This window comes from Corapipo altera, unplaced genomic scaffold (assembly GCF_003945725.1).
Source record: "Corapipo altera isolate COAL_440 unplaced genomic scaffold, ASM394572v1 2b, whole genome shotgun sequence".
Classification (NCBI taxonomy): domain Eukaryota; kingdom Metazoa; phylum Chordata; class Aves; order Passeriformes; family Pipridae; genus Corapipo; species Corapipo altera.
Genome location: NW_020884874.1, coordinates 28,460,730 through 28,483,506, shown reverse-complemented (window position 1 = coordinate 28,483,506; position 22,777 = coordinate 28,460,730). Strand labels below are relative to the sequence as shown.

General features: G+C 39.1%; 1 protein-coding gene across 1 annotated transcript; it reads right to left on the bottom strand.

The window, feature by feature from the left end:
- Positions 1–364: 364 nt before the first annotated feature.
- Positions 365–19,993, bottom strand: PPIL4 (peptidylprolyl isomerase like 4). The gene is made up of 13 exons (XM_027634055.1): positions 19,906–19,993; positions 19,338–19,405; positions 19,187–19,251; positions 17,576–17,693; positions 15,490–15,632; positions 14,967–15,063; positions 13,459–13,575; positions 12,291–12,415; positions 9,981–10,047; positions 9,280–9,391; positions 7,667–7,763; positions 6,921–7,059; positions 365–798 (listed from the first exon to the last, which is right to left on the bottom strand). The coding sequence occupies exons 1-13, from the start codon at positions 19,973–19,975 to the stop codon at positions 574–576; spliced, it is 1,443 nt and encodes a 480-aa protein (XP_027489856.1). The 5' UTR covers positions 19,976–19,993; the 3' UTR covers positions 365–573.
- Between the last annotated feature and the right edge of the window lie 2,784 nt (positions 19,994–22,777).

The following is a 22,777-nucleotide window of genomic DNA, read 5'->3' as shown; positions in this document are numbered from 1 at the left end:
CAGCAGCACTTCAGTGCCTTTAACCACTGCTGCACAGTGGTGGCAGCACATGGAGCTGGTGGGACTAAGCCAAACAGAAGCCCTTAATTTTACAGGAAGGAAAGAGTTTTAAGTAGTCATATACAAATGGTATCTGCCCACTCCCTGAAAGGACTGTGCACAGCACACTTCTGTCTCCCCAGGTCTTCTATCACACTCATTACCACGACATCTGAAAGTACAGAAAGGTAAAAACAACCTCCTTGAAAAAAGGAGGTACATCATGCAAATCCTGTCACAGTGGAGAAGGGCAATTCACTTGTTAGTGCATGCTTATGTTTCCATAAACCTTTAGACAACATTCCTTACCAGAGATTCAGACCAATTACCTAACATAAAATACTTTATTGAAAGCATGGTTTTGGAATCACAGTTTACTCTGAGAGTCATACACTGGGCATTCATAGAATTATAAGGTCAGGCTGCCAACAGAAGGCAACTGCTTTTATCCAGTAACTGTACATCCATTTGACAGAATGTTGGAAATACTGGAAGAAAACATATTTTAGTCCCCCTCTTTCTTTTCCTCATCCTTCATCTGTACTTGGACCTCTCTTTGTCTTTTGATTTCTTAGGACTTCTGCTTCTGTCTGTTTTTTTATCCCAGTCTCTTACTCGGAAGTCTTCTTTGTATTTGTCTTTCTGTTTGCTGTAACTGTAATCTCTCTCCTGAGAACGGCTGCGACTCCGATGCCTGTCTTTCTTCTCACTCTTTATCCTCTCTCTACAGCGTTCTCCCTCATGTTTTCGATCAGAATCCTGTTAAAGGAATTGGACAGAAATGTAGTTGCAGACAAAATGGGAAAATATATAAAGACATGAAGAGTGAAGAGAACTTGAGAAGACTCAAGCATGGTTGGTTCCTTAGCTAGGGCTGGTACTCCCTGAAACAGATGCACATCCATGATGATTCGAGAAAGACAACACGAAAAAAACCCCACCAAAACCATATGAAGAAGATAAGTTTTTGACAGCGTGTATGGAAAAATGCAGGGCTGTCAGGAATGCTTCTCCTTGTATTTCCTATGGAGCATTACCCAAAAACTGATTATATCAGGGATTCCACTCAGATGGATACTATTAAACTCTTCATAAGCATCACACAAGCTTCTAAGCTAGATTTGGATTTTTAATGTAAGTATCCAATGCAAGTATTTCCATCATAAGTTTTGGTTCAAGCCCTACAGGCATTCCAGTGCTATGCAGATGCAGAACATTTTTTAAGACATGCCTGTAATAATTCTTAATGGTCTAAACTCTAGGCTTCAGCAAAATAAATGACACTGTTACAGAGACCAACGACACACAGACACGTGCAAACTATGTTTCCTTGAAGGTAGAAGTCCACAAGAAGAGGCAGCATGGAGAATACGATCCTCTTAAATGCACAATCAAACAACAACACAGGGTATGTGAGTTGAAATGGAAATAATGAGCTAAAGAAAAGCTAGTTATATTTTGCAGGCTTGCTGGTATAACCAATAGACAAAACACATGAGGATATACTCAATACACAGGCATAGTAAACTCTAAGGGGGTTCAAGTTCATCTATCTAATTTAAAATGACCTAAAAAGGAGAGACCAACAGTATTTACAAGTGGCAATGGTGTTTCACCACACGCATAAAAACTCCTGAAAAAAAAAGCTGCAAGGTCAGGGAGCCAAAAATGAGGAAATTTTGAACTTTCCTAGATTTCTTCATGTTGTCACTAAGAATGCTGTGTGAGTGGGCTCAGTGCACAGAACAGATTTGCTCTGGAGAGAAAAAAGATGAGGTAACAAAGGAGGAATTGCTGTCAGTAGAACAAGTGCTCTACATGTTGCACTAGGCAGTATGAAACTCCTGAGACTGCAGTTAGGAAAGATAGTCTGAAATAGGCCTGAAATGTCACACTGACAACATTACGGCACAGCACACACTACACTCACTATGTGCGGACACCAACACCTGTACAGGCCGTGGCATCATACCAGTTTTAAAAGTAAAAAGACACAGATCACTTAGGAAGCAGACATTCCATTTCAAGGAGCTCTAAAGATTTTATTAATACAAAACACTGATTTTTGACATGTGAACTAACATTTTTCAAGCACTGCTAAAAACTAGTTTGTTCTTATTATTCAATTAAGATATACCACGAAACAAAATACAAGAGGGAGCTTCAGAATCCTGCAGAAAGATACTTACACACCTTGCTGTTAAAAGGTGGTAGACACTTTTTTTTTTGAAGGTATGACTGATCACCTGAAAGTTCAGTATGACTAAATGCTCTAGCAGACAGATACCAATTTATGGAATTTTACTAACAACACTGAGCACAGATCATGATGAACTGTGAAACATGTCTGCATTAAATTACACAGTGTTTCCTTCCTCGTTTCAGATATGATTTTCCTAAATACGCACCATGACAGTAGCATTCACAATTGTATGGCTGAAACCTATACTCCATGTACAAACAAGCAAACTTTATTTATTTAAAAGAACAGTGAAAAAATTCTACTGCAAACAGAGCTTTTATGCAGAGAGCCAGGGATCAGGATGGTTCCCAGAGCAAACATCACTTTTATAATTACATAGGTAATGCTGAAAGACTAGGGTTACAATAAGCAACATAAACCCCCTGGATAAACACCCACATGAATAATCACAGGTTTGATCTATAAGAAAAAAATTCTCCTACTGCTGGCTACAGTAATCTCACTGGTGGCCAAGTGCCTATTCCATGTCTTTAATGTCAAACTTATTTCAGTACAGATGTGGAAATCTGAATCCACCAAAAAGACTCAGTGGTGCTTTGAGCTATTTACAAAAACTTTGTCCATTCACCGTCAAAATGATGCACAGTCGTATTACTCTTCTAGCCAAAAACCCTCACTCTCCATAGGTTTGAACAAGACATCAAGTTTTGAGCCCCTCTGTGGCAAGAATATCAGAAGATGGGCATCAGAAGATGGACATGCCGGTGGTGGAGTACAGAGAAACAAGACAATATTGGCCAGGTAAACAAGTGGTGGGCTTTGTGTATGGCTGCCTTCTACCTGATTTGTTGCTGGAGTTGCCTCCCAGCACATGGGAAACCAGGAGAACAGCAGAACAGTGCTCAGTTGAAAAATCTACCATGTCAACACTCGAGGCAGGCTACCGGCCAAGTCAGGGTGGGGAACAGGTTAGTGAACACTTGAAACTACAGCCAAATAGCCCACGTTGAATGCCATACAATGGGCAACTTGTTGAAAGGATTAAAAAAGTCATATAAGCATTGAGTTAGCCAAGCTCAGTGACGTTCATAGAAGCATTTAAGGTGTAGGTGTACAGGGCAAGTCTGAAAGGGACACAAAAAAGTCACCACAGTAGCTACTATGAACACGGTGTAGTGGTCTGAATTAATAGAATGAATTGCATCTTAGTCCACCACCAACACAAGCTGCATTACCCCTTAAATAAGACTTTACATTTTAAAGTCTTTGGCATAGAAAAAGGTCAGTTTTTTAAACACTCTATATTACTAAAACCAATGTTATCTTGATATCAAATCTTTTATGCCCTAATTCAAAACCATGCTGTTTTGGAAGAAGAAGAAAAAAAATTCTTCCTTAAAAACAGGCTCTCTCCTACTGCTGATGTTCAGATTTCTCAATACAGGATCACAGCCTCTCATCAGTTAATGACTAATGACTAAGAGATGATCACCTCAATTCTTAATCCAGCACCAGGCTGGGTTGTTTGAGGAAGGAAATACGAAAAGAGGGGAAGACACTTCTCTGGAAGTTCATGGCTGACTTCGCCAAAAGTAGTCACTTCCTGAACAGCACCTGCAGGTAAATCAGCTAGAAATACTATGACCACAAAAGTAGAATACATATGCCACCTCTAAACACATTAAGCATATCACTTATAGGCACATTAGTTAAAGGTTAAAAGGAGCAAACAAATAGAGACAGCCTTTTCAGGGGGAATATTTTGATCAAACTTGACCCCGAATCTAAAGGGAACAGTATGCAAAAAGCAGTAAGAGCAGGAAATTAAAACCAGAAAAATGAGTATCTGTGTTGAAACCGTGCAGTACAGAAACTGGAAAGTCAGGAAGCCCCTATGCCTCACAAAAAACTATTGGATAGGCTATACTCCTCCACAGATCCAGTTATCTTAAAAAATAAAATCCAAGAGAAAACAGAGAAAACTGGAAGGGGAACAAAGTTGTAATACAGATCTCAAGCAGGAGCTTGACCTGTATTTAAAAAAACTACCAAATTCTATTCACAAACCCACATGGTAGTCCAGCCTCCTGCCCCAGACCCACATCCTGTTACCTACTAAACGCAAGCCACAACACCCTACCTCTTCTACCCACTGGAATCAAGTCAAACAGCACAAGATTCAAAAATACATTCTTAAAAACATCAACACTGCTGAAGATTCAGGAAACAGGAGTCAGACTAAGAAAAGGATGAGTCAAAATATACTAAAGAAAAAAAAAATCACCAGCAAGAGAACAGAAAAACAACCTAACCTTATGGAAACTATTCAGAAAATAAAACCCCTTCAAGTCATAGCTGGAGTTCATAGAACAAACTGCAGTTCCAGTTGCCAGAACTTCCCACTATAAGCCCGTGATCTCAATTAAAATCTCGGCCACACTAAGGACTTGGGGTAGAAGTTTCTGCATGAAGCACGGCTATTGTGGTCTTTGGCCAATTAGTTGTGGGAGGTCTGCTGTTGTTTTGTTTTAAAGTTCTTACTTCAAATATATTCTATGATTTACAAAATAGGGTTAAGGGAGAACGCTTTGTTTGCCTATACTAAAAATGCTACTGTTACCCTCTGTGCTGGCCTCAGTATTCACAGTGAACACACTCCACCTCAGGAACATGCTTCCTTCCCCTGCTCTGGTATGAGTTCCACATATTAGGACCAAATTATAAATAATAAAAAAAAATTAAAAAAATAAATTTTGTATATGTCAAACAAGATTTCTCAGCTAAGTTGGCTACAGATTTCATTGGAAAGGCCATGCCCAAGACACTTACTGAATCTATACGTGAGAGTGAGTACATACTGCTCAGTATGTACATACTATACACTACACACTAACGAGAACAGTCAAATCCAGAGAGAAAAGTTCTTCCCAGAAATTAATTTTCACAAGTCCAAGAGGGATCTGTGATGCTTGTCATCAGAGAATAGAAGTAAGCCTCCTTCTGTGATTTTGGGCATAAGAAAGCTAAGATATTACAGTGAACTGGGTAAAGGTAAGTAAGAGAGAAGAAAGCCATGGGAAAGAAGGTACCAGAATACAGTAGCAGAGACTACAGGAACAAACCACACTAGGAGCAGGTGACTAAATCACAAAAAGATACACATACACATAGAAGAGATCATACAGTGAAGCACTAGAAAATATTCTTTTCCAGTACCAGAAACAACGCCAGGAATCCATCTGTCCTCATTTATGATTTTGTGCTATGAAATCCACTGTGCTATGAAGACTCAGATTCCCTTGGAACTATTATGACAGAGATTAACACCTTATATTGCTGCTGGTACTTGTGCCATTTGCAGGGGTGGAGACTTCTAAATGATTTTTAAATGTTCTCTGCTGATAACACATGACCAGTAAGTTCCACAGGTGTAATTTCTGAACCATCGAGAACAAACATTACTGCCAGAAATACCCTTTTCAAGAATGCTGAAGCAACAGTGTCAATCAGTCAAAAAGACAGGAGGAAGTCTAAACCAAAAGTAGTCCAGACCTCTTGTCTGTACGTGCTCCAGTTGAGATTTCAATTATCTGAACAGGTGTCTCCCCTCCTCTGCCCAAGGGACTCTGACACAATTAGTACACAGTGGCAAAAGGACTTTGTCCATGAATGAGCAATAGGGCTCACTGGTGGCACTGAAAGAATTTAATTACTAATGTTCATGAGAAAAGTTATTTTTAAGCATCACAGAAGTAGTGATGTAACAGAACAACAGAATCATGAATGCTCTGTGTACACAGAACTTAGAGAAGTACTCGAAACTCATGACAGGACAAAGGCTTTATTTACTGCGGTTGAAACCTTACCACTTTCTACAAAGTTGGTAGAAGACAGTTTTGTTCTCACTCATAAAGTTTGCCTTTTTAAAATAGTAGGGTTTGGGTATTTGTCTTTTTCAGCTTAACTCAATTCCTCCTAATGCTCACACTTCAATGACGGTTCAACCCTCCACTTTAGCATTGCAGACCTTGTTTCCACAGAACACCAATATCTTGAGATCATAAATGTGAGAATGCTGTCCTGACAGGTTGCAGTGGAACTAGTGAAAGACAGAATCAGTCTTTCCTGATGATCTCCTCCACAGTCCCAGCCTTACAGTACCATACACTTGCACAGTAGAGATGCAAGCAAACCCACACACAGATTTTACAGAAATGTTTCCAAAACTTTTAGGGAAAAATAAAAAAAAAAACCCCAAATACAAAGAGATCGGGGGGTTTTCCATATGGGAAAAAGTCAACATATGATGGTCTGGTAAGAAAATGAAAAATAGTCTACAGCCATGAAATATGATTAACTACTAGTTTACGACTGGGAATATGTGAACAACGGGTTCAAAGTGCTGAAGATCTCCTACTTTATGAGAGGCTACACTGCCTCTTTACGATGTTTTGGTGAAAAGCCTTCTAGATATGCCAAGTCGCAAAAGTCAAGAAGGATTTGGAAAGCCTCTTTTATAATCAAATATTAACATCAGCCTTCTGTAAGTTCACAAGTGCTGTATTTTAAGGGACTTTGCATGCCATGTCCTCATTCAATATCAGACCTTTTTTTCCTGGTTTCTTTTATGAGGAAACCAATGAACAGGTATAAAGTTAGTGCATGAAGAGGTAAGTACCTTAGATTTTTTGATCCTCTTGTCATCATCGTCATCTTCGGAGTGGTGGTGCTTTTTCTTCTTTTGTTTTTTAGCCAAGTGTGAGTGACTTGTTTGAGACTCTTCGACATCCTCATCCAGCACAAGGTCATACTTGGCACTGATGGTGTTGGTTAAGGACAGATCTGTTATTTAATATCAGTAAGTAGCAGAACACAACACCTCGTGAAGCAAACAAATCCCTGTTTATCAGAAAAGCATTTACCAAGACTTAAAATGTTTCAGTCAGAACAGGGTTATTAACTGAATTCTGTCCTGTCAAACAGTACAGCCAGGTCCCAGTTCTCCTTTTTTTAATACCTGTGGATATCTGAACAAGCTATGGGCTTATTTCCTCTCATGCTTACCACAAGCAAAGTATAATCTCAGAGAATGATTTAGTTACTACTCTGGTTTCATTCTGGATAGAATGTCCCTTCTGAAACTACTTAAAACTCTGTTATGTTACACATCATTCCAGGGCTGTAGACTGGGAACATTATTTACCTGCACACAACATGGAAGTGAAAGAGTATATTTACTAAATTCATCAAAGCTATCAAGTGAAAAGCACAAAATGCTTAATTCTATCTCAAACACCAAATGGTTGGTTATATGAAGCAGCAACAAAACATCCATTTGGCAAGCTTTAAAATTAAGAACTCTTTTCCAGGCTGCTTCCATAAACTGTACTTAATTCAAAAAGCACCTTTGACCAGAAAGGATACTCTTGCTTTGGTTTTACCTTCTCTTTCAGAGCAAGTTTTGAAGGTTTGTCACGTTCCTTCTCGTACTCTTTGAAATCGTCCTTGGTATAACGCCCACCTGTTCACAGAAAAATACAATCAACTCATTACAGCTAAAAACACAACCAAGACACACAACTATTATTAAGTCCTGATTAAGAGCTCTTCATAACCATAGAGAGATGCACAGCGGGATACAGTTCCAGAAAAAAACCTGACATCTTGGTTACAAAGTAGGAAAGGAGAACAAGCTGTGATGTTCTGTCCTTCTCTTGCTTGCAGATATCATTAGGAAACACATGGCTTTCTCCTTATCATGTCTAGTGGAGACAACATACGAAGAAGATCACAAAGCAGAATTCAGTAACTGGTTTAGTCCCATTTAGGGATCGTGTGTCACACTACTTAAAATTCTGTTAAACTATTATTAACTGACTTTTTGCTCTGGGCTGCACAAAGGGAAACCTCTGAGACAGCTATAGCTCAGTAATTCAAATGGAAAACTATATAAAAACACCTGGTCGCGTTTGGATTTAGAGAGGGGCAAGAGAGATTCCCGTTTCCATCCATTCACCGGAAGTACCAGCCCAGAGAGGAGCGAACCACAGCAACGTGCTGCCATCTCACGGCTACACTGGGAACTGCAACATTCACTGGCTGGGCCAGAAGCGGCCTCCCAAGGAACAAGGATGGTACCTCCCCTAGGTCATGTTTTAGGTACCATTGAAGCACAGGACGACAATATAGTTAGCTTTTCAGTATTTTGAACAATTTAGACCTAATCTACCCAGACAAAGTTTTCCACACAGTCAGTTGTACAGGATGCAGTGCAGCACATGTATAGACAAACTACAGAGTCTGCTTTGCTCTGTGCAGGACAAGTTCTAGGACCTCAGTGTTCATGACCAGAACCCTACTTGGAGAAACTGTGTGCTAACAACCGAGGGCTGATTGCATTTTTAGGAGAAGACACACAAGAATGCCACCACTGCAATGTACAGTTGCCTCTCCAAGCCTAGTGTCTTCTTCATTCCCCAGCAACAAAATAACCACTGCATCCACCTCTTCCTCCATTTTTTTCTTCCCAAAACATCCTCAAACACCTGAACTTGGGCATTCATACAATACAACCTGCTGGACAGTATGTTTGACCTACTGGAGGTGAAGAGCAGAAATCCTTGGCCTGAATAGTGACTTTTTCTTATATATACCTGACTGTCATACAGTGAATAAAGAAAAGAAACTAGAAAGTAACAATGTACTGCAATATTAGTCTGCTAATAAGTAATATCAAAAAACATCATGTCCAAAGCTTGAGAGAAAAAAATATTTTAGTGGCAAAAATACACTGGATAAAAAAGGTAATCAGTGGCAATGCAATGTTAATGTAGTACAGTTGTAAACCCTTCTACTCTTTCATACAAAACAAATGAAAGGAAGAGCTAACAACTGTGTTGCTTTACTTATTATAGTACCAGCAAAATTTATATCCCTGAAGATGAGATGATTTAAACTAGAAACTCTTTATATAATGCTTAGTTTTGAAGCCATAGCTTATTAAGTTATGAGGATCAAAGTATTGCAAATGTACCTACCTTTTCCTTTCCATTTAATCTTAGCAACAGACTGGCTAAAATCCACATGTATCCGTCTGTCATCTATCAGCACATTGTCCATTTTGAAGTAGGCTTTCTCACAGTCTTCCTCCTGATATTAACATTACCAGAATACCTTGAGTCATGATTATTTCGTAAGTATATTCAACTGCTTAATGACACACATTTCTTTCCAAAATTGCCTACAATATACCAGTTCTTGCATTGTACCATTTCAAAAGCAATAGTTATGCTTTCTCTGAACATCAGCATTTCAAATTCCAATTCTTTAGTTCAATTCATCACTTTAAAAATTTGCCAGTCCAGTCAGGTATTTGGCACAATGTAATACATTCAGAAAAATAAGGAAAATAGGACAACTAAAAAAAGCTCCATTTTAAGTACGTAAGTAGGCTAACTCAAAAGTGAGAACACTTTTCCAGGATCTTCCTCACAGATTAGACAGATTACCACATACAAAGCTATGCACCACCCAGAGAACTATCACTATCAATCTCACAGTAAGAGCAGCATGTTGATACAGTAAGCATCATTTACAAGCCCAGTGTAGGACACTATTGTATTTTATATTGTATTAGCTACCCCACACTTGAAGATGTCAGTGTTTTTCCTTAATGGAAGTATACCAGAAATGAACTTTTATAAGCAGAATCTACATATAGTATACCTAAAAAACATACCTTTTCAAACTCAATGAAAGCATAACAAAGAGATTCACCAGTCTTCCAGTCTCGAATCACTTCACAGCTGAAAAATTGATATAAAATTAAAATGTCAATGCTGTTGTTGCAAAAATTATAGGATAGGAAAGCATTGCTTAAAAGGGAGAGTAACAGTTCAAATAAATAAAAAAATAAATCACAAAACCAAAACACCTCGAAGGTATTACAACATTTGATTCTGAGACCCCCTACTGATGTGGGGGTGTCTGCACAGAAAAAATGCCTGCGACATTACTTGAGTAATTACACTTAACTCGCAAACAGCTACCATGAAGTGTAGAACTAGAGATTAATTTCTAATTAATGAAACAAAATACATTTTCCAATACTTGTTATTAATTTTTTGCATTTCACTAATGCAAGATAAGAAATTTCACATTCTGTTTTCTCAGTCATTTTAAGCGAAGTTTAAACAGACACTATGTGACAAACTTTCTCTTCTTAGCAAGCACCTCTTTAGCAGCCATCTTTTCATCAGACAGTTCACAGGGCAAAAAAAAGAAGCCCAAAAGTATTGAATCAGTAGATGTAAAATGGGAACAATACAGTATTGCATCAGCATTACCCAACTCTTGTACTTGACATAAGAATTCTGACTACAGGATGCTGAAGGAGGACAGACAAACAACCAGGGCAGGAAATGTGGCATTAAGGTGAGACTTAATAATGTGAGACCTCCCCCACATGTACTGAGGAAATGACAAATCAGGATTAGGATACACAATCAAAAGGGGGGGGGGGGGGGAAAAAGAAAAAAAAGTAGAACAAAGGCTATTCAGAGAAGCTATAGCCATTCGTTGCAGCAGCCATCAGTAAGGAAGATGACAGGACGGTTTTGTGCAAGAATGCTGCTTCGTGGATTATTCAGACAATCTGTCTCAAAGTGGAAGGATTGCAGAAGAGGTAGTGAACAAACTGATAGAGGGGAAAAAAATAAATCCCTAGGACAAACAGACATCATGCTGGAGTTGTAAGAGCTGCACACAACGCCCATTTCACCAGTCCCTTTTCCCCCTGGACAACCTAGTTTAGGATCTGGGTGTCTGCAGGCCTGTGTGCCAGTACCACACAAACTGGTAGAAACTCAAAGCAGAACAGACTTAGTGTGTGTCTGAATACACAGGGTCTACTCAGGACCACCTGAATAAACCTAAGTGAAGCGCTCTGAAAGAGTCAATATGCTTATGCATGATGATGATGCATTTGATGCAGTCTTTTGAAATCCCTCTGGAAATTCTAATAAACTCCTGAACCAAAGGCTTTTTGGGAAAAGGATATAAGGAACATTGCACTGATAAACATGCAAAAGGTCAGGTAAGAGCAAACTGATTTCAAAGTTTGCTGATGATACTAAATTGTGCTGATGATACTAATTGTTAAAGGTAGCAAAAATAAAGACTGAAGAAATTGCAGAAAGTCCTTACAAGACCAACAAGACAGCAAACGATGTTCATATGATGTAGATAAATGCTACAGGATGAGCAAGGGTAGAATCGTGTGCATTATAAAAAAAAAATCCAACAAAAAACCCTCAGCTTTAGTAATCACTAGAAAAGGAGTTGAGAATAATTGCAGAGACCACCACTGTGCCACTGCATATCTGTAATTTCTTCAATACCATGTGCAGCTCTGGTTCTCTCATCTTGAAATGAAAACAAAAGAACAGGAAAAAGTCAAGAAAAGAGAAACAAGGTAAGGAAATCCCTACTACAAAGCAGGAGTATGTAGGCTAGTGCTCTTAGCAGTGGAAAAAATTACTATGGAGTATAGGACAAAGAGGTGTAGGAAAGCAGTCTTCATTGCCCATCATGTCTTTTGATAGCAGTACTGGGAGGAATCAATTGAAACTACCAGAAGCCAAGTTCAAAACTCAAAAAGGCAGCAGGCATCAGAAACACCTTACAATGAGTATATCAGATGCCAGAAATGTTTGTTGCTTTATCCTAAACCATACATATTCCCATGCAAAAGAAAAACCCAGAGACCGTGTACAGCTCATGTAGCATATCAGAAAAAAACTGCTGAAAGGAGTGAGAGGACAGGGGGCAGGGAAGCATATCATATGCTTTCTTTGTTTCTACACTTCCCTAGGATTTCACTTAAAACCACTGCTGGGACAGGGTACTCATCTGTTGTGGTGGTCTCTATCCAAACACAGCATAAATCTCATGAGACACCAGACTACTCCTTAACAGCCAAATCTGAACTGAGAGGAATCAAGTTCAGTTTCAATGCAGAAGGTTTTCCCTTTTATTTTACCATAATTACCTTTTAATGGGACCAAATCGTGAAAATATTATCTCCAGGTCTTCCCCTGTGGTCACAGGATTCAGCTTACAAACAAACAGCACATTTTCTGGTGGCTTGACATCTGCATCTGGTAAGTCTCCCACCTGTGGCATACAGAAAAGGATGTTCATCACTTCTGCCTAAAGCTCTTTACAGGAAGCACAGCACACTGACAACACAACTTCTGTATGACCTCAAGAAAAAAAAAATCTTTCCTATCACAAAATCAAAAATTAAATTATTTTTCCTACTCAGTGCCACAAAAAAGTGTTTTCCGTAGCACCTAAGAATTATTATCTATTTGCAATTCCACCATGGGACTTCATTAAAGTTGACAAATGCTTTCTACTTTGTTTTTCCTGTTCATAACATAACAGAGAGTTCTAAAAGCACTTCTTTTTCTCCTACAAGTCTTCTGCAACATTGTGGCCATATCTGGGGTTTGACCTTGGAATTAGGCTCTGCTGAGAACTATTCACCATAAATTTGAATTTGGTAGTTGTAAAGGAGTGAGATGGATTCACTCATTCTTCAACAGTGCGTATGCTTTTTTAAATTTTTTTCCCTTAAAGAAAAAAAAAAAGATTCCAAAGCCTATTCACAATTTTTGTTACTACTGAGTTTACAACCGCCAGCAGTTAACAAACACTAAATTTAAGAAGGAGGAACACAGAGTTAACCAGTGTTAAATTCAACTAATTCCACAGGAGGAAGAGTGCCATTACAGATATGAATAATGCAACTTCAATGCCACTGTATGTACTGGGAAGAGATTATCACAAATTAGCTCAGCTCTCTCCCACACATGCTAAACCTTTCCCAGGACTACAAATACTCAGCAGCATGTTATGTATGTTACGTTTTTTAATTGGATGCATTTCTAGCAAGTTTTTACAAAGCCTTCACTGCCCCACTTTTAATCCTGGCTTTGAAAACGAAGTATCACCAGTTTTATCAAAAAACCACATCCAGTGCTCACACTCAATCCTTTTCATTGTACCACAGACATTTAATAGCACAGATTCTGAAACATGACATCATCACAAGATAAGCAATTTCAAGATAAGTAGTACACATTCTTCTAGACTTAATAACACGTGCACACACTGGAATAACATCTGCAAGATAAATGCAGGAAGATTTTCACCATTTCCAGAAGAATGGCACGAGTTTTTGCTTCTTTTTCTGCTTGAACTTCTTCTATTTCATCTGCAGACCGTCCTTTCATGTCATCAATTTCTTCATCTGCTCCTATTCTGCCACTCTGAAATATTAAGGAAAAAGCTATTTATTACCAAGTCATGGCCAAAAATTCTTTCTTACTTTCCAAATATTACTTGTATGATCTCTCCCCTCACACCTCAAGACATGAAAATGCTTAAGCACTGTATCTCCGCAGAAGTGGACTTTCAGGTACTGTGAACTATGTATGAAGTTTTGGGACCAGTCTAAACAATATTCAGTTAAGTATTCTAAATTCTTTTATGTTCCCACCTCATACTGAAAAACTCATCACAAGTGTCAAATCATTTCTAATTCAGATAGTTCCTACCCGAAATGAAGATCAGGAACACTGCAAGTATCCATGATGTCTTGTAAGACTCAAACATTAAACAGAATATAGCAAAACAAGAATTTTATTTTTATACACCTACACCTAGATAGGATTTGAGGTTTAATTTTTCTCCTCTTCAGCATCAACACAATGCTCTCCCTCTTACAGACACCAAAAGGTGTATCTTCAGAAAGGTTACAAAAAAGAAAACTAAGTAAAATTTTCAAGTCTCTACACAGTTGGCAGTGAGCTATTAAACTCTTTATACCATTTAACGTATCTGAAGGTACATCAGAGACTAACCACAGTGCAGACACACTATGAAAGCCTCCTTCCAATCTTGTAATTATAGGTATTAAGTTTGAGAATAAACAATATTCTCTCTATTCAATTTAGTCATTGCTTGAAAAAACTCCTTTCCATGCAAGGAGATAATCTCACATATAACTTCCATAGCTCCATGCTATGAGTGAATTATTAACTACTCCAATTATTTTTTAGAAGATTTCTTCTGTTTGAACAAATAGTCCACAACAGTATGCATGTTAGCACATATAACTCAAAGAATGACCACAATTACTTCCACTGAAACACATACTATTTCACATTTAAAAGGAAAATAGTGGTAACTACTTTAATAATAGTAAATGTTAGTTATATTTTGTCTTCTAGCAGAGTATACAGAAAACAAATAATACCTAAGGTGAATATTCTGAATGTTCTGCTTATCTACACTGCAAATAGAAATCTAAAATACAGCTTTCAAACCTAAATCCACCAGAGTCACCGGGGAGAGCACTCAAGTCATGCTTTTAACCTTTTCTCGAAAGATTAAGCAGCTGTATTTGATTCAACACAGCAATAGCTTCAAATAACTGACAAGCATTTGACATATCAGAACTCAAGATGTGTAGCAGAAGAGTGTTGCTTATCCTCCTGTGTGAAAAAATGTGTCGTTCTTTTAGGACATGGATTCGACAGACAAAGTCTTAAAAGACTGAATTCTTATTTTGGCCAATTCTGTGCTGGACACCACTAGAGATAAATTTATTTCATTATTTCTTCCAACTTTTCCCCAAGAAGATAACATGAGCACTCACATCGAGCTGTTCCTTCGTAGGTTCTGGTGAGTGATCAGGAACAGCCAAGCCAGGTGGATCATCAAACGGATCATCTAAAATTACTGTGTGATTTATCCTTACAGAGAACAAAATCAAGATCAGCATCGGTTACATGCAAATAAAACTCTCTTTACTCAAGTAACAGCACACCAGCCCCACTAATTCTCAGTTATATCCCAAACAGCCAAATATAGAATCATAGAATCAGCTGGGTTGGAAGGGACCTCCGAGATCATCATATACCGTATGCTTGTAAATTCTAGTGTTGATGCTTCTAAATTCTAGTACTGATGCTTCTGTAAGGGTGGCATAGTTGAGTACTTGCATACATACTTGTTTATTTAGTACTTGCTTATTTTACCAATATTACTGGAATAAAAAAAATATTTAACATAGCATGTACAGGTCACCTGACTTCAAAATATTCATCTAGTTTCAAAAAAAGACTAATTCATTTAATTACAATGTATTCCTCAAAAAGTGAAGTTAAAAGCAGTCACACCTGATATCTTGATACGGGATAAAGTCCTTATCTACAAAGGTTTCATTAATTGTCTTCAATACATCCATGCCTTCTGTCACTTCTCCAAATACTGTATGTACACCATCAAGGTAATCCAGGTTTTCCCCTGTAGTAATAAGAAACTACAAAAGAAGACACAAAACCAGTAACAATGAATACCAAAATTCAGTTTTGTTTTGTTTGCTTTTTTTACCTTAGGAGAGAGACAACTCTCACTGAATCTGATGGGAAAAAAATTCTTCCTGACTTTTGCAGAAGAAGATTAGTCTTCTTCCATCAGCTCTGGGAGCACTGTGAGCCAACTTACAGCTCACAGCCACTGCCTGAGGCAGAGAGGCTCTCTCATACAAGTCTCCCTCTGCATGAGCCTTCAGCTCTGGCTCTCTGGATCCTTTTGTGAGTTGGTTTGACTCAGCAATCTGGCAGAAAGTCAGACAGGCAGAGGAAGAGCAGACAGCTACCTGCTGAGTAGGTTTCTTGAGCAAGACCAGCAAAGGCTGTGACAGGCACCACAGCTGATGAAAGGGAGAGGGCAGAAAGTACAAGGCTACCCCTCCAGGTAGCAGTGAGTTGGGAGCTGAGCTCTAATCACCTGTTCAACAGGCAGTGGTCAGCAGGTGCATTTTCATTAATGTGGCAAAAACTTCCACAGTTCTACCTTCACCTAATTCTACCCAGACTTTTTTCCTTCCTTCTTTCTCTCCTGAAAAACAGGATGCAGTAGCACTGAGAGAAGAACTAGAACACAGTAGCACTGACTTAGATCAACTGGCACTGAAATGTATCTTAATACAAATCAGGTCTTTCACTTCAGGGTAAAACTGAAGTGAAAATCTGGAAAATGATACCAACTGAGCACTTGGTAACTAATCAAAGATGGAGGGCACTCGGTAATGAATGAAGGAGGAAGAAGCAGATATGCACAAATAACAGAACACAACCATTACATCCACACTTTACAATCTGACCAGTAACATCTCACTCCTCATTCTCTCTGCAACACAGCTAAGACTGGCTAGTATTTGGTATAGGTTACACTAAGCTACACTCTACTTGTAAGGCAACTCCATGTAATTCCTTACTGGAATTCTTCTTTCCCAAGGAAGAAGCTGCAATAATGTTCCTGGGAATTGCATTCGTTCCCATATGCCTGTATATACACTAGCAGGTTGCACCTTAAATATAAATACAAATATCACCTCTTTTTCCTAAACCCCACACCCAAGCACTTTTACACATACAATGCAAGGAAGCAGAAAAATTAACTGCATATATTACAAGCTCTAGCTGGAATAAACCCATACTTTTTTCTTAACTGTTCTTCAGTTATTAAGAAACCCTCTTTTTAAAAATTAAAACATATGGATATTACAAGTGAGGCATTTTAAATTTATAAAAGTGACAACAGACCTAAAATAATAATTTAGAAACAACACCATTCTACGCAAAAGAACTTTAAAAAAAATGTAAAAACCCCTACCTACAGCAAAAATGCACTTGAACAAGGAACAGCAAAGGGCACACCACCACTTTCAAAAACTGTTTTATACCAGCACTGGGGTAAAACTGTAAACTTACTGTATTATTAATACACACTTCTATGTAACAATACAGAAGAAACCGTGGTATGATTTCAGTTTCCAAACTAACATGAAGTCATAACCAGAAAATTTCAAGATTATTTCAAACCCTGGTTTCCTTACTTTTCCCTTCCATTCAACTACAGATTTTTTTCCTGACTGTTTTATACATTAGCAAAATCCCATCGAGGTATTAACAGGAATAAATAAAGGAAAAAATAGAGGACTGAGTGCTAACAAATAAAACTAATCTAGGACAGGATTTGAATCTGAGTATTTTAATTTTTCTCTTGTCTGTAACAAAATACCCATTGGGACCTGAAATCCTATGCAAAATATTTAACTATGGCTGGTTTTTCACATGTCTTTTGACCATATTACAAGATGATGCTATTGAGATGACACTATCATCGTTGCATTGCTTTTGTAAACTCATGGAGTCTTCATTTTAGTTACTTAGATGTGTACCAACACTGTGTACCAACCTGTGATCCATGCTGATCACTGCCATTGTTCACCATTGACACAGTTCCTTTCTTCTTATGCTTGATTCTTGGCACCTTTTCTGCCTCAAAAAATCTAGCTTGATCACCATAGAGTTGACTGAAAATATATATAACACATTCGTTACAAGAAAAAGTGAGCTAATGAAATGCTGTAAAACAGTAAATAAGACATCTTAAAAATTTTTACATTGGCCTTCAAATAAACCCAGAATATACACTGCATCCATGCACATTTTTATGGACCTGTACACTTATATAGTTCACTTTGTATTACAGGAGAACAACAGATTTTTCTGAGACATTTCACAGAAGGAGGTTGGGGGAGATAGAGGGGTGTATTTATATGCTGTTCAATGCAGTATATAACATTTTTCTGAGGCATGAAGTAGGTTTTAAGTAGGTTCTGTAAAAATAAGTTATTCCACACTGTAAAAATACAATAATTTACATCAAAAATTTCTCTTCCAAGAGAAACAGAAAACTAGATTTTGTGGACTTCAGCAATAACGAACAGGTAAAAAAGACGAACTGCCATTCTCCACGCTAGCAGCAGGACAGGATCTCACACTCTCTCATCACGTTGCACTTCTCTACCTGCCATACCAATAAGTCTCAGAAGACTTGTAACAGAGCAGAGTATCAAAATAAACTTGATCTACTTGTGTGCAGAGAGAGCTTAAGTCTGGCAAGTTTACCTTCCTAGACTTGCATCTGCTTAGCACAATTATACTGTTTCCAGGACCACAAAGTGAGGATTCATGGATCCATAGGTTCAAGGTTTTGTGTTTAAGAGGCTCAGACTGACTTACAAAAGCCAACACTGGTCGAGCAACACTGTCTCTGTTCAAACTGAACTATTTATCTCTGTATATTGTGTTCCCCAGCACTTTGTAATTAGTTCTGCTCTGCAATTTTAATTCTACTTTTAATAACAATTTCAAAGGAATCATATAGGACATAAACATTTTGCTAACTTCCATCCCAGCTGTTCAAATGATTTCTTCAACTTTTGTCTGCATGACCATCAGAAATGTTTTAAACAAGGAAGAAAAGCGATTTCCTTATATACATTCAAAATTACTAAAATGAACTTAAACAAATTTTTAGAACAAAGGGATTACGTTCTTATACACAGAGGATATCAAATATAGCCTCTACGTTTCACTCATGCTCAATTAACTACATTTTATTACAAAGATAAAAGTAGTAACAAACTGCTAATGATTTTGCCTTCTACAGAGCACTTAGTTACGATACTTCTCTTACCAAACTACAGTTATTTGCTACTTTTTAAACAAACAGAAATGTACATACAAGCTGTTGGTTTAACTTCACTTCTAAGGTCAAAGATAGAACAATGTCCAGGAAAAAAAAAATGGAATGGCCAAAGGCAGCGCAGAAGTTAAAAAGGTATCTAGGTATGACAACCAAAGAAGCCTATCCACCAACATTTTTACTTCCCACCAGTAATTCTGCCTCAAGAGAGCTGAAGATAATCAAACTGGAGCCCCTATTTCCCTATACAATTCATTGTTGATACATATATTATACACACACATACATATATCATGTTGATACATAAACACTTACCAAAATATGGATTCCCCTCCACGGCCAGTTCCCACGGGGTCACCAGTTTGTATAATAAAATCCCTCTGCCACAAAGCAGAATACGTTAGATATTGCTTTCGTGTTTGTGATTTTAAACCAACAACAAAAAAAAGGAATTGAGAATCCTCACCTGTACATTATAAATAAGACAATAGTTGTAGTACTTGACTTTGCAGAGCTTCAGGAAATTCAGACAAGCTGTAAAAAACCATACCAACATTTACTAAAGGATATTCCAGATACAGGAAGAACAGATACAACAGATATTCAGTTTAACGTGTAGAAAAGTGGTTTGGGAGCAGATTGTGTCGAGACTCATCAGAGTATCATCTATAAACGCTGAAGTGCTCTAAGGAGAGGTAACATTTCCTCCCTTCCTACAGCCCATCTCTAGCGATTCGAAGAATTCTAAACACGGCTAGTTATACAGAAATACACTTGATTTTCCCTCCCGTTTCTTTTCAAACACCTAAGAAAGAAGATCACAGCAGCCCTTTGATTTAGAATATATTACATTTGTGGTCGCAAGCGCCGCCTGGATCCCCCGCCCGCCCCAGGGGCGCCCAGCCCGGCCGCTATCCCGCTCGGGGCCGCCACCTGCCCGCGCAGGGGGAACGCGGTACCGGCAGGGGACAGTGGCCAGCCCGGTCCCGGTGGCGGACAGGGGCGGACCCACACCCGGTGGGGCCGGCTCGTACCGCGGGGCCGCTCCTCCGTGTACAGGTCGATGACCAGGTCGCCCACCGTGGTCTCCAGCAGCACCGCCATGGCCGCCGTCCGCCCCCTCCCGTGCGGCGGCCCGGCTGGCGCGCCCTCTGCCGGCGCGGAGGCCCCTGCGGGCCGCAAGGGGCGGGAAGGGCTGTCCCGGGGCTCTGAGGGCGCAGGTGTCGGAAAACGTGGAATGTGTCGACCCTAAGGCAGGGTGTACGATGTAAGATCTTTGTGTACCTTCACACAGAATCACGGAATGAATTGGGTTGGAAAAGACCTCTGAGATGATCGAGTCCAGCCTATGAACGAACACCACCTTGTCAACCAGACCATGGCACTGAGTGCCACATCCAGTCTTTCCTTAAACACCTCCAGGGACGGCGATTCCACCACCTCCCTGTGGGTAGTTCATTCCAGTGTCTAATCACCCTTTCTGTGAAGAAATTCTTCCCAATCTCCAACCAAAACCTCCCCTGGCGCAGCTTAAAGCCATGTCCTCTCATCCTGTCATTGGTTGCTTGGGAGAAGAGGCCGATCCCCACCTGGCTACAATCTCCTTTCAAGTGGTTGTAGAGAGCCATGCGGTCACCCCTAAGGAGCCTCTTCTCCAAGCTAAACAACTCCAGCTCCCTCAGCCTCTCCTCATAGCACTTATGCACCAGATCCTTCACCTTTGTCACCCTTCTCTGGACTCTCTCTTTCAAGCCTAATCAGCAAGAAAGGAGATCTAATCAGTGGAACAGATAGCAGTCAGCATCCCTTAGCCAAAGACATCCTGGAACCAACAAGCTTTCAGGATGTAGTGAATCAAGATATTGATGCCACTCTATATATACATTGCTAACTTGGCAAAAGACTCAGTTGAAGTCCATCTATCCTATAGCTGAACTATGCTCATTATAATACTAAAAAATCACAGCCATAGGTCAAAAAGACCCCTGCTCATGTGAAGACCCTTCCCTTGAGCATATGTAGAAGTTGGCTGGGATTACACAGCTTGTATGGAAATTATGGTCAAAGCTTGGATTCGATGATATTGAAGGTCTTTTCCAACCTTAACAATTCTAGGATTCCTCCCCGTCTGCCCCTAGGAGCAACCTCTTACAGCAAAGTGCACGTTTGGAGGTGCATCACTCAACTTTTGAGTGTGGTGTGCACTGAGGGGGGTGTGTGCTTATTCTACATAGTCAAAAACAGTTTTACCTCACAGATATTAATTAGAGCAATTAACAGTCCCAATATTTACCTTGAGTAGATGGTCACAATATGACCTATAGTACTGTGACTCTGAAAGGACAGACAAGTATACAGAATTTATTCCCTTCCAATGTGTTTTTGGGCTTATGTGTTACAGCTGAACTCAATCTAAAGGATCGTTGCCTTCAAAACAAGGGATCCCACTCCCCAGCACAGAGAGCTTCTGCTTCAAACTGTACTGTCTTCACCTCTTTCTAGATCATGCTCTGGTACTCACCACATAATGAGTTGATCCAAGTCATTAATGTGTTGGGAAACTGGTTTTGTTTATTGCTAAATTTGTTTTCTGCCAGATTAGTGACCTGAATTGATTCACTGAGCAGGAATGCACAGTACACAGAGGTGCATGTAAATTGGTGCATGTAAGTTGGTACATATAAGCAGGTGCATGTAAGCAGGACCTCCTCTTCAAGTAGTAATAAAAGTAACAGCAGATCTAATAGCTCCCTTATAAACAGCCAAGCAGGGAGTTTACTTTGCAGCTCTATACTGCTGCATAATTGTCCTGGAGATGTAGTGGGCTGGTCCTGGGGCCAAGACATGCACTGCAGGGTATTGTATTCTGCCTCCATATTGTGCTAGTTTTCAAAGCTGTTTGTGCTATCATCAATTGTTTTGCAGTGTTGTGATGTTTTTGTGAGCTTATTCCCAGTCTCCATGTCAATCTGGAATTGATTCAAGGCTGTTTTAAAGCCATCCGTATGCCAGTTATTGACAGAAGAAAGCACTATAGCACATATTACATTTATTACTCTAAAACTTTAAGAGGCATGTAAACAGTACATTAGTCTCATACAAGCCTGTGCTGCATGAAATTTAACTAACTTGCTACTTTAGGTACTCTTACTTTGCACTGCAGTAAGAAAGCATACCACTAACTAAGGCCAGGCTTTTATCACTCTTTTTAGTCACAAAAGAAATTAAATCCTAATTTCCTTATTCTTTATACTGGCTTTTACCTCCTAATAACCCATGACTATAATGAAGATTCAAACTAAAAATGGCTTTTCAGGATCACTTAAAAAAAGTAAAAAACGTGACTTTCCAACTTAAATATAAATCCAGGGAAATATAGTACTTCTGGCACACTCAGCAGCTCGAGCAGTAGTCAGTCTCAGCACCACATACTTTAAAATGTTCCATATTCTAACAGTTACAAATGTCATGACATGTTCACGGGCAGACTGAGGGAGCCTAGAAGCTTTGGGGCTGAGCCAAAAGGAAAAGCCCTGTTATGCTCTCCGCCTGTCCCAGCACCCAGTACTTCCTGTATCACCCAAGGACTATTCACTTGTGAAGCTGATCATAAGTTATTTAGTGCAAGAAATTTTACCATTTATGTTAAACAAAACTGTTATGACTTCTGTTGTGCTGTGAGACTAATAAAAGCTTTGAAATTTGGGGAAAACAGAAGTATCTTGAAAGCATTTTTAGTACGTGGTTTTTCAAGTTTTAATTAAGTTCCAGGAGAATAAAAAGCAAAGAAGAAAGAGGACTGAAGAAAAGGGGGTGCAAGAGATTGAGAGAAAAAGGAAAGAATGATGGAAGCAGAAGGAAAGCATCGATAGGTAGTTTACCAGGAACCATACAAATGAAGACAGT